Source organism: Gallus gallus, chromosome 4, assembly GCF_016699485.2.
Source record: "Gallus gallus isolate bGalGal1 chromosome 4, bGalGal1.mat.broiler.GRCg7b, whole genome shotgun sequence".
In the NCBI taxonomy this organism is placed as follows: domain Eukaryota; kingdom Metazoa; phylum Chordata; class Aves; order Galliformes; family Phasianidae; genus Gallus; species Gallus gallus.
This window is the reverse complement of record NC_052535.1, coordinates 62355063-62367654: the sequence shown is the minus strand read 5'-3', so window position 1 is coordinate 62367654 and position 12592 is coordinate 62355063. Positions and strand designations below refer to the sequence as shown.

Genomic DNA, 12592 nt, shown 5'->3' with positions numbered 1-12592 from the left:
CATGAGAAACTCCAATATAGGTGTTAAATGCTATTTATAAAACTGACTATTATCTAGGAATGTTTTAAATCACAAATGTCACACAGAAATTTGAGAGGGCCGGAGATTGTACAAGGATGACATGGTAACTTCCTGCTTAACAACAACAAATTACTTTCATTCCATCTGTTACAAATTAATTTGTTTGTACTCTTCTCTGGATTGTTTTGTGTAACGCTAAGGATAAAACAGAAGACGTGTAATGGACTCCGTTTGAGGATTGACTCAAATCTCATTTGAAAACATGCATTCAGCATTACACATCCAACAAGGGGCAAATGGTCTTTTACGTTTTCTAAACAGTAACAACAGTATAAAGAAAATGCTGTTAAGTGGCTGCTTAGTTTCTCAGCTCAGCCACTAGGCTTTTTTTGAATATGGTACCTAATTACCCCAAGTAATGAGTAAATTTAATCATTTTTTGTTTGTTTTTCATTTTGTCACTGAAACAGCTGAAATCAAAATAAGCCAACTTCAGCTTTATACACTTTTTCCTTTGTATGTTTGTTTTTAGAGGTAGCTTCCTTTACAATAATAAGTGTATAGTTTTTCCATCGACTAACTCTAAAATTGTCTCCCATATTTATAATTAAGTCTGGTTCAGTTTTTATCATAATTGATAATGTGTCTGTTGCCAGAATACTACTCTGTCTTCATGCTGCAAGTTTATTCCACAAATAAAAAGGCTGCATAAGTAGTTTACACAAATTTCTCATGGGTGTTTTTATAGCTGGTTGCCATGTGAAATGGCTTCCAATCTTCCATACACCATTGATGAAAGTGATTACAATGCCATTCACTTGCGTGGGGTTACTTTAGATTGTTCAGCAGTTCACTTGGACTGTATATACTGAAGACTAGCTCACAAATTCAATGAGTAAAATAAAGAAAAAGCTACATTGGATTTAGTTAACAGTTTGGTCTGCTGTAATAAGTTATACCCCCTGAATTTCTAAAAGTTAAATATATTTTAGTCATTTTATGCTAAATTGGAGCCACATATGAAAAAACAGAATATGTCATACTAACTTCAGCATTAATAGACTCTCAGTGGTCCTGCTTACTAAAGCTACTCAGCACTTCAAGATTCCTATGGAATAATCTACAACAACTTAAAGGGACTCCTACTTAGTTAAAAGACCGTATCTCTCTTTACACAGACTACTCAATCACATCAAAGATGGTTACATCAAAGTATTAAAATAGCTACCCAACCATATGAAGTCAAAGTGATATGCTCTTAGCAGTACAAATCCCCCAAACTCACGGGATGTTCTTGATGGGCATTTTTGATGCAGTTATTATTTACAGGATAGCCTATGATGTTCTATTTTACCAAAAATAACAGAAATCATCAAAATGACTTGGTATCATTGTTCACGCTTCTAATTCTCCACATACTTGGCAGTACCATGAGTTCTTAATTACTTTCTTTCCCACAATTGCTCTACTGACAAATTTTTCTCTAATTGTTGCCTTCCTCCAATATTTTGCTCTTTCATTTCCTTCATTCCAATGATGTTCAGTTCCACGAGGTTATATCCCATGTCACTTCAGTGGTGCTCAGGCTTCAGAAAAGCTACATGAATCTACGTGATCCACCAGAGGCTTCAGTCTTTAAAGCAGACAGTGGCCACTTATTGTTTCACTTGCCTATGTGCCTAGGGTATATAATGCAGTTTATGCATTACAGTTAACTATTCCTCTCAAAGTTTATAAATACTTTGTGTTTCAATACCAGATTAATAAGAGTGCTACAAACCAATACTTTGCTTACTTTTGGACAAATAAAAACTTAAAAGCTCTTGATTCTTTTAACATGTAGTCTTCAAAATGTCTTGCCACAACTCCATTGAGAGCAATGGCAGAGGCAAATTAGGCCAAAAAATACTGAAGTTAATTTATACGTTTCTACAGATTTCATCCACTGTAAATAACAATGCACAGAGTGACCAGGACCTATGCACTGTAAAGTACATGAGTAACAGATCTAAGTTTTACATAACTGCATGATGAATTTGAAATGTTAGGACAATTAATGTGATTCCCTGATGAGGCCAAGAATTGAAATGACAGAATGAACTTATTTTTTGATGCACTATTCTAAGATACAACAATAATCTTCAGTCTTTTAATAATTAACCTCACTTTGTGCAGTCCTCTAAGAAACAAGTAAACTTGTTTGACTTGTTGTCAAAGTAAAATTGAGATATGATATAAAAATCTGCAACAGATCTTCATTATCATAGACAGTAAGTAAATTCAACATAATTAAATATTTTATAACACTCAAAATAGTGGGAAACCCTAATGTTTCTCATAAAAAAAAAAAAGTAAAATGAGGTTCCTCCCATAGATAGTAGAAACAGCAGTGTTATTAGCCTAGATCATATAACAGAAGTTAAGAGTGTAATGAGCATATAGATCTGTACACATCTCAAATATGAATTAAGCTCTATTGTGTGGAAAAGTATATGGTAGACAGGGGACTTGCTGAAGATCTCAGTGCAAGAGCAAAGAAGAATATTCTTGTCCTTTCATTCAATTCAGAGGGAGAAATATATGTGGTACTTCCAAGGTATGCAATCATTTAATCTGTCTTCACTTATTTTTTAGGTTTTCTTTTTTCATTCAGTCTAGCACGTATTTAGAGTGTGACTCCAGAAATCTAAATAACATGGACAATATCATGATGCACAATGACCACTCCAGATATTATGAATTAAAGGCTGTTCCTACTTACTTGACCAAGGAATCTGCAAATCTACCTGTTTAACTCAAATCTATCATTTCAGAACAGCCAATTTTTTTAAATGCTTTTGTTAGCCAGGGAATGAATTGCAGATGTTTTACTGAACCAGAAACAAACAAAAGTAGGTGAGACTACATCATAACTACTAGGAGTACAGTGTATCAAATGTAATGTTCCACTAACCAAACAAAGGTGGACAGGCAGATTAAGCTCTGAATTTGGAGGTTGGTTGTGAAACTGGATCTGAAATTAAAAGTGGAACAGTGCTTATAACCTTGCTAATTTCCATGCTACAGAGACCTCCTTTAAGATAATCTTCAAAATGGGCTGTAATAGAGCCTGCCTTGAAAGCAGAAAATGAGAATACATATGCTACTAGGGCTGTTTAGGCAGAGTAACAGCAGTCCTCCTGATGTGTTTTGGTTGTATGAAATAAGGATGCTTAATAAAACCAAACTGATTACATCTTGCCTCCACCCCATCAATTATACATCTAGAAAACATCTTTCTAATGTAATGTTATGCAAAAATAGGAAAAAATAACTATAGTACAATAGTCTAATAGATGGTATGTAGCCATATTTTATGGCAGACAAAGCATTTTTGGCCAGTTTCATTTTTGCAAAACAAACAAACCATCTTTATGACAAACTAATCAAAGAAGCAGACAACTACTATTTGAACCAAATGCTGTGATAATTACTGCCTTTGCTTCAATGCTGTTAAATATAATTCTCCCCAACTACTCCTCATATCTCTTCACTCAGTTAAACTCTAACCCTTCACTTCTTGCCTCTAGTCCTTACACATCCACATTTTGTTTGCTTTCTTTCCCTTCAGTATAGAATAAAGTAAAATTAACAAGATAAGGACAGCAGATATACAAGGAAAAGTCATCACATCTCTGACATAGTCTAATTTAATTAGGATTGAAAGCTACCTCAAAACATAATTTATTCAGTTTCTGTGAGGGTGCATTCATTAGCATGTCTGCTGATGGAAAGACTTATAACAGAAATATTTGCAGGAGGAATTAGTGTCGGTCTAGAGGCTCATTAGCATAGAAATGGGATTTCCCAAGAAAGATATGCTTTTTGTTTTAATTAACAAAACATTCTGTAAGCCATATTGTATTGGCTCACGGTTCTATCCAAATCCTGAGATGTTATTTTAGGACTATAATAGAGAACAACTTAAAAGAACGCTTCTTGCAGTGCAATCTAAGGTTCCTTAATGCTTATTATACCTTTTTTAGCCCCCTACCTGCAACAACAACAACAAAAAAATTGGTGCTGAGGTCCCAATACTGTTTTATTTCTTTGGAGTTCATTAGTTATTTGCTTTCTTTCATAAGAACAAACTCACAGCCAATTCTAGAAGAGAGGCAGCAAAGTAAAAAGAAGAGAAAAATAATTCTAATATCAAGTGGAAATCGGTATGATGATCCTGTAAGGGCCTAGAAGAGAGACACTATCAATACATTAGGTGTAATGGTAAGGAGGAGAAAATACACGGCAGCGACATTTAAGTGACCACAGTAAACACATTGTTACCAAAAAAATTCTAATACCTATTGAACTTATCGTTTTTCCTTAACTTGCAACTTTTTATCTGTGTGTATTTTAAGAGTAGCCCCAGTAAGAAATACAATTGCAGTCATTTTACTAGGGCAATTTTTTTCTCTTAAATTCTGCTGCCACCTGCTGGGCAGTGGAAGGTATGCCACCATGACAGTATAAAGCCAACAGCAGCCTCGGCAGTATTGCGCTGAGTATCCAGGCATGGTAGCCCAGACCAGGATAAAAGGACATCAGTGAAGAATAATACAGATGAGTAACATCTATTCATTACGTACAGAGTTTCTCTGTTGCAGATTCTTCTTGAAGTGATTGATTTCACTTACAGGTATACAGTCATGTAGCCTGTGGTAGAAATTGGAGCAAAATGCTGAGATGACTCGCTTTTCCCTCACTACGTGTGGTCCATAACTATTCCTTCAATTTCCAGGCAACTGCTGGAGAGAAATATATATATTTATTGAAAAAAAATTATTTCACAGAGTTTGTTCCTTTACTAAGTTATAGACTAACGTGTTGTTTACTTTTTTTTCCCCCTTGGATCAAAACACACTCATACAGGTGATAATGCATGGGGATTAAACTATACTTCCAGGCAGTATCAGCAGACTGCCTCTGCCCCAGGATGAACCGTGAGGTTTAGGTAATATTTTATGTTTCTGCTCTGGAAAAAAATACTGCCTAATTCTTTTCTTTTTCCTCTATGTTTCTCCCTCCCCCAAAGAACACTGTTAAGAACCCAGACCTGCAAACCACAAGCACAAGCAAGTAGCTGAGCAAGTACAATACCAATGCAGAAAGAGCAGAAAAACAGGTGGGATGGATTATAATGGATTCCTCCTTTCCACCGTTGTATTTTTCAGCTATGAATTCTCGTAGGTGACCAAACAAATGCAGGCAGAAACACATTCTCTAAGTTGCTATTGTCCTAAAAAAAAAAAAAAAAAAAGTACCTCTGAACCTTGTTCACGGCTTGCAGTTTTGATGTTATTATTTTACTAGTCTGCTGGGCTGGTAAAGTCAAGTCACTTACAGAGTACACCACAGTTTTCGTATTTCATTTTAGAAGCAAAACGAGCCCGACGCTACGCAAGCAGGCAACCGCCGGCACCTGGATACGCGCTAATTCAGTTACAGTCCTGAGCGCTGTTACGACTGAAAAACTACAGCTCCCAAGAGGCGTTGCGCCCGGGTAGCGTAACGCGAGAGCGCCCCCTGGAGCATTGCATGCTGGGATTTGGAGTTCCCGCTGCGGTGCGCTGAGGCTCTCTTGAGACGCGTAGAAGCGCGGGAAGAGCCAGTCATGCCACTCAGCCGTCACACGGTGCAGCGCAGATGGCGCTTGCGCAGCGCGGAGGTGCATGAGCGAGCCGCGTTACTAGGTAACCGTGTGTATCCGTCCGCGGGTCCGCCTCCCGTTCCCCTGGCGGTGCGGCGATCAAGATGGCGGCGGTGGCCCTTGAGGTAGTGTTGTGAGTCCTTCGGCCTCTGCTTTTCTTTGCTGCTGGAAGGTGAAGTCTTCGACCGGGCAGCCCAGGAGTGGTGAACGGCGGTGGAGGAGAAACCAGGCCCCGGTGACCTCCTCTCCGCCTCGGGGTGAGCTGATCCTCTCAGAGGCCTTCAGGCTGCGCGACCGCCTGGCGCGGGGTCGTGCGGGCGGGAACCGACTGGAGGGGAGGGAGGCTTAGGCTCGCTGCTCGGGGCGGTGGCGAGGGCCGGGGGGAGGCAGCGGGCCCGGAGACCCCGCGGGGTGGCAGGTGGGGCACGCCTCTCCGCTGTGGAAAGCGGTGCGTTGCCCTCTCTCCAAGGAGACGCCGGCGGGGCGTCGGCAACGACCGCGGCTTTGCCTGAGGTGCTCGGAGCGGAGCCCGCCCTCCTCGCTGCCGCGGGCTCCGGCACCGTGAGGGACCGGGCGGCCTGCGGCGCGCCTCACGAAGGCCCACAGCTATCAGGCGTCAGCGCTGCTTTGCGCTGCCGATGACATTGGGACCCGCTGGGCCCCGAGTGCGCGCTGCTATAGCGGGTGGTCCTCCCTTGGTCTGGGTGGTTAGGTTTGTGGCGATTAGGTCTGTGGCTCCTTTTGCTTCCGTGAGGGCTGTGCTGTGCGGGAGAGAGCTTTCCCTGCCCCGTCTGCATGTCGGTATCACACGGTTGGCAGTACTATGTAGGTGTTTGATGACTTAATGCTAAATTACACTGCTCAGTGAGGAGTGCATATCTAAAAAGTTGAATTTTAAGATGTACTTGATACCATCTTTCATCTTTATGGCTCTGTGCTGGCTTTTTTTGAGTCTGTGTTTTTCATTTAGCCTTTTCAAGCTTCTGAGCACAAAGGCAAGTATTGCTCACATCTTGCAACTGAGATAAATGCTGTAGTAGAAGGGAGTGCCAACAGCAAATCCATTGCAGAAAAAAAATCTTGCATGTCTTATGCATTTTCATTATATTAGCATGTCTTCTTGTGATACTTCTGGCAATTTTCACATTGCAGTAAATTGCAAAATGTGTGTGACTATAATTGTGTAGATGGTTTGATGTGTAAATGTTGTGACTGTAATCTTGTATGCTATTTTCTCATTACTGTAGTAAGTATACTTGAAAGGGTTTTCATCACTCTGGTAAATATTGCTAGGCAGTATGCACATGCACAAACAGGGAGAGCTCTCTTATGGATTCCCCATTGTCCAGGAAGCTGAGACTGTTATTGGGTTGCTGCTTGCAGAAGTAGAACAATGGAAGGACTCCAAAGCATTTATAGGAGGATTTCATCTGGAAATAACTGGTATACTGGAAAGTAAGGCAATACACAAATTACTGAAATATGTTAGGGATGAAAAGCAACACTGCTTATGTGGAAGCTTCATCTCCAAGAAGAGAGCTGGCTGAACCTCTTTGATTCATTAGTGCGTTGAGAAAAAATCAGCATAGCTCTGTGAAATTAAGTTTGCTTGCATATAACTTGTTTGGGAATATCCCAGATGATAGTAGGAATGTTTAGAGACTTCCTGTCTGAGAAAAGCACAGTGCTATTAAAACATTCTTCTTACAGTCCACTTGCTGGAAGCAGTAAGGTTACTGTGATTTCTGAGCTGTATATAGTGGGATACATTGACATGTACCTTACTCTTATATGCTGAGAAAACTACTCACAGTGTTACATCTAGAATTAATCATAGAATCACAGAATGGCTTTGGTTGGAAGGGACCCCAAGGATCATCAAGTTCCAACCCCCTCCCTGCAGGCAGGGGTGCCAACTACTAGATCAGATTGCCCAGGGCCCCATCCAGCCTGACCTTGAATACCTCCAGGGACAGGGCATCCACAGCCTCTCTGGGCAGCCTGCCTGTTCCAGCACCTCGCCACCCTCTCAGTGAAAAAATTCTGTCTGATGTCAAATCTAAATCCTAAAACCTCCTTAGTTTAAAACCATTTCCAGTTGTCCTATCACTAATATACCCGTGTAGAAAGTTGATTTCCATCCTGTTTGTAATCTCCCTTTATGTATTGGAAGGCCGGTATGAGGTCTCTCCACAGCCTTCTCTTTTCCAGGCTGATGCCTAGAGCAAAGGTAGTTGAAGATAGTTTTTGTGAAAATTTTAAATAAATACGAATATTTTTTTTATTAAATGAAGCTAAATATTTCCACTTCTTGTTTTTGTTTTGGTTTTGGTTTGTTTTGCAGTGGAAAGTAGGAAAAAACTATTTTACTGCAGTTTTAGTAGAATTATATAACAGTATTATGAGGAAGTGGCTTACTGAATTCGAATGCAACCCCAGATGGTCTCTAATCTTGTCATGATGAACTCATTATGCTTAGTGGTGTAGGTCATCACGGAGTGCCAGTTCAGATGTTGGGTCATGCACATCTGCACAGCTGAATGGTTTTTCTGTAATAAAAAAGTTCTTAGAAAAATGTAGCTGTTTTCTAAAATAAGCTGAATTGATAACTATGGATTTATTTTGAATGGTTGTTGTATACACCTTGTGTTGGTAGAAGAGTTTTCCTGTGAACTTCTCACAAGATGTTTGCATTTTTACATGAAAAATGTGAAATAACATTATGTCTTTACTTTCTACATTAATTTGGCAGTTCCCCTGGGTGAAAATTGCACAGAACGTGTGGTTTCATAGATTTACCTTACGTTTTGCTCCTACTGATGGCATGGCTTCTATTTGCTTTCCTTGAACCAACAGGCAGAGCATATGTAGCTGTTTGATTAGCCAGATGGGGGAGCCGTTCTGATTCAAAACTCACGGGTTTTTCTTTCTCAGATTTTGTTTGTTGACCAAGCCAGCTTGTAGGTGGAATGCTCTGTTTCATCACAGAAGTTAGCAAGTTCAAGCAAAAAAGGGTTATGAATGAATGTGCAAGGACAGTAAGGTGCAGATCTGTATTTCCAAAGTAGCAGACTTAATTATATGTGCATTGTGATTCTGAGTGTAGAAGCTGAAATACTGCCTGTGTTAGCATGCCTGAGATTGATCCACTGCCAATTGCAGATGTTATGGTAGAATGGCCATATCTTGTAGATCCCATTTCCTTCATGATACGGTATTTGGTTATGCTTGCATAAAAATACTGCTCTATACAACTGAACCTACTTGAAGGGCTGTACTGTGTGATTCTGGTGAAATGCTGTAAAAGTTAAACAAGATACGTGCCTTTAAACTTCATCATTTCTTTTTTTTCCCGGGTTCGATTATGCAGATACTAGATAGGATGCAGTAAAATGCTTAGAAATAGTTTTTCTTCACTTTTCAGTTAAAGGCAAAATTAGGATTATGTTCCAACTTTGTAGTTAAGCTTACTTTGAGAAAGTAGTTCTCTGCAAGACTACTTTTCTTCTGTGTCCGTAACAGAACTTTCTGTTACACAGATGTTATAAAGAACAAGTTTGTAGCATACTGGAGCTGTGTTAGCAGCAGTTAAAATTCACAGTTCTTATTGCCTCCTGGTGGAGGGTACAGCTATTGAGCAGCCTAAGCTAATTTCCTTACTACAAAGGAATACTTTGTTTTTGGTCTTTCAGCTTAAACAGCTTCATTATTTGTGTCAAAACTGGAAATAAATGTGGAAAATTCAGAGATAATGCATTCCTTTTGCTGCACAGAAATTCAGTGTTAAAGAGAAGATCAAAGTTCTAGGAAAACTATTTTGTTTTGTTTTTGCTAGAAACTGGTATGTAAGTGGCATGGCATTCCCTGCTTAAATAACTTGTAGTAAGGAAAGTAAGAACGCTTTTATTGATGTCTGCTTCTAGTGTGTTTTATCAGCAAATATTGCCTTCAGTACTTTGCTGTTAGCATCTTAAAATTGAAAAAAATGCCAAAGTTCAACAAACAGTTAACAACTTTGAACGCCTGGTATTAAATAGATATCACTGGACCTGGAATTGCAGGCTTGATAAATCTCAAAGTGATCTTTGCAAGCACTCTGCAGTGTACTTTTGAAGTGAGGGTTATTAATGTCCTCAGAAAAAAAGCATATTTACATCCTAAGAGCAGCGGTTTATAAAGAAAAGCTAGAGTTTACAAAGCCTGTGAAAAAGGAACAAAGAACATCCACAGCACCTTCCCTCCCAGCTACTTTAATGTTTAATGACAATATCTGTATTACATTTTTACTAACAGGTTTAGGTTGCTAGAATATGTAATTGTCGTATCAGAGATCTCTGTGCAAAAAACTATATAAACTGATTTTGATGCAGCTTATTTCTTTCAGCTATTTCTTTTAGATCCTTTTTTTGGTGCTTGTCATGGCAACAGGAGGCGGTCCATTTGAAGAAGGCATGAATGATCAAGACTTGCCTAGCTGGAGTAATGAGAGTCTTGATGACCGGCTGAACAACACGGTATGATTCACCTTAGCTCTCTGTTGTTTTATGCAGTACATTGAAAGAAACAAGTAGATTCTGCTGTGGCAGGCAGCAGTGCAAAAAAACTAAGCACTGTCATTACAGCTTTTCAGTTAAGCATCTACAAAATCAAGAAAAGTAATTGAAGTATACATATGCAACTGTTAGGTATAATTCAGAGATTATACAATCTGTAAATGTATTTATAGGTGGTGTTTTGAATAAAATAAAGTAGCTAGACATACAAACATGGTAGGTGTCGTTAGAACTGAAAACTCTTATTCCTAAAAGTTCTAAATTGCCTAAGAGTATTTGCCAAAAAAGAAATATAGAAATTTGGTTTTATTTTACACAAATTGAAGGCATTGCAGGATTATATGGGTTGGAAATTGCCTGACAAGCTTCACGTAAGTGGCAAAGAAAATTATGTTTTTGCGTTGTACTGTTTTTTATTTTTACTTTTAAAATGGAAGTAAATTCTGTTTCACGAAATCAAGAAGTTTGACTTTTTGTCTACATGGGTAGCAAATATGAGTTTTCTTCTTTCCCTTTCCTTTGTTTTTAGGACTGGGGATGTCAACAGAAAAAAGCAAACAGATCATCAGAAAAAAACAAGAAAAAGCTTGGTGGAGAAGCTGAAACGAGGCTTACTAATGATATATCTCCAGAATCTTCACCTGGAATGGGACGACGGAAGACCAGAACTCCTCACAGTTTTCCTCATGCTCGATACATGACCCAGATGTCTGTTCCAGAGCAGGCTGAATTAGAAAGACTTAAACAAAGAATAAACTTCAGTGATCTGGATCAGGTTTGTGTGAATACTAGCTTTCATTATAAACGTGACTACAGAAGTTGTTCGTTTATCTCTTAATAATTTGTCAGATGAATAAAGCAGGCTTTCATAGCGCATAGCTTAGATGCACTGTGGGAGCCAAATACCAATTCTGGTTCTTAACTTGAGGAAAGTTCAGAACCTTGGCTTTTCTAGGTCTTAGGCTCAGCCATCTGTCTTTACTTTGTTCCTCTGAGTCATCAACAAATTTTGTATCCTCAAACCAGTATTTTTTATTCATCATACTTGTCTGTCACTTAAACATCTCTGTTACTTTATTCTGGAAGTTTGCTCTGAAAGTGACATAGTTTATGACTCTGAATACTATTATTCCTGCAGCTTAAGCAGAGGAGGAGCAACAGTAGAAATTGTACCTCTGTAATGTGGAGGAATGTATGATGTGAATTCTTTAGCCCTAACTGCTTAGGAATATTGACACGTTTGGCCCTCTCTTGTCCAGTGCAAAGTTGGAGGGATTAAGTTGTTAGCACAGATTTATTGTTTTAGCATTTACAAGCTATTATGCTACTTAAAAAATAATACATGTGTTCTTTCAAATGTACTTGAAGATGTAGGATGCCCTTCACTATAGCAAAGGTGGAGGCCAGAGCAAGGATGGGGAGCTCTCTGTGGAACTACAGAGCTCTTCTGCTTTTCAGATGTTCCAAGAATGTGGGTTGCTTCCTGAAAACTGTATGACAAAGATTACTGGCACTGTTTAGTTGTTGTCTAGTCAGTAACTTATGAGGGAACTATAAAATCACAAATAAACACAATTATGCTTTGTTCTCTTTGTTCATAGAGAAGCATTGGAAGTGATTCTCAAGGCAGGGCGACTGCTGCTAACAACAAACGTCAACTTAATGAAAGCAAAAAACCATTCAACTTCTTGTCACTGCAGATAAACACTAACAAAAGCAAAGATCCTGTGTCAGGTTCCCAAAAAAAGGAAAGTGGGGAGCCACTGCAATGTAAAGAGCTGTTCGGAGCTGCTCTAAACAAAGATTTCTTGCAAAATGGTCAACTCTCTATTCAAGAAGATGGTAGAGGAGAACCAACTATGGATAGCAGCCAGGTACTTGTATAGCCTGTAATGTCTGTGGAACATGGGCTCTTCAAAAGGTGTCAGTTATACTATTATTTTTCAGTGCGTTGTTCTAAATTTTTAGTATAACTGTTGTAGTTTATTTTGTATTAGAAATACTCTTCCCACTGTTCTAAAAGGCAGCCTGAGAAAAAGATTGAATCGAAAGCAATGTATTATCCCCTAGCAATCTAAAAGAAAGTAAAAGAAGCTGTATTAATATTTATTTGATTCTCTGGAACTCTCTCTAGAGTTCCAAAAATTGGTCTCATAGTTGAGTATTCATATATGTTAATAGTATCAGCTCGATTCTGTTTAAGCTGATGTCAACCAGAAGCCCCGTGCTTCAGCCTTACAATTTCACGCATGCTTTTATGTATCCTCAAAGGCTTTTAACTTTTAACCACTTACATAAATGTGCCTGTATGATTGAAAGTGCAGTATGTTAC

The 12592-nt window shown here is 38.9% G+C and overlaps 2 protein-coding genes across 10 annotated transcripts in view; one reads left to right on the top strand and one right to left on the bottom strand.

Moving 5' to 3' along the window:
- The window catches only part of FGL1A (fibrinogen like 1A), a 29767-nt gene extending 24266 nt beyond the window's left edge, over nt 1–5501 (bottom strand). Inside the window, exons 1-2 of the mRNA NM_001277819.2 lie at nt 5322–5501; nt 4695–4805 (exon numbers count right to left, since the gene is read on the bottom strand). The gene's annotated coding sequence lies outside the window, so the exon portion shown is untranslated. The remainder of the gene's footprint in view (nt 1–4694; nt 4806–5321) is intronic.
- PCM1 (pericentriolar material 1) overlaps nt 1–12592 on the top strand; it is an 80007-nt gene that overhangs the window by 35833 nt on the left and 31582 nt on the right. For 5 of the 9 annotated variants that reach the window (XM_015285410.4, XM_015285412.4, XM_046939860.1 and 2 more), the window contains exons 1-4: nt 5794–5964; nt 10092–10221; nt 10790–11035; nt 11862–12134. In XM_015285410.4, coding sequence (XP_015140896.2) covers nt 10126–10221; nt 10790–11035; nt 11862–12134 — 615 coding nt within the window. In that variant the 5' untranslated portion in view covers nt 5794–5964; nt 10092–10125. Of the gene's footprint in view, nt 1–5793; nt 5965–10091; nt 10222–10789; nt 11036–11861; nt 12135–12592 lie in introns of those variants that run through there. The other 4 variants (XM_040698681.2, XM_040698680.2, NM_204531.2 and 1 more) reach the window with 3 other exon arrangements.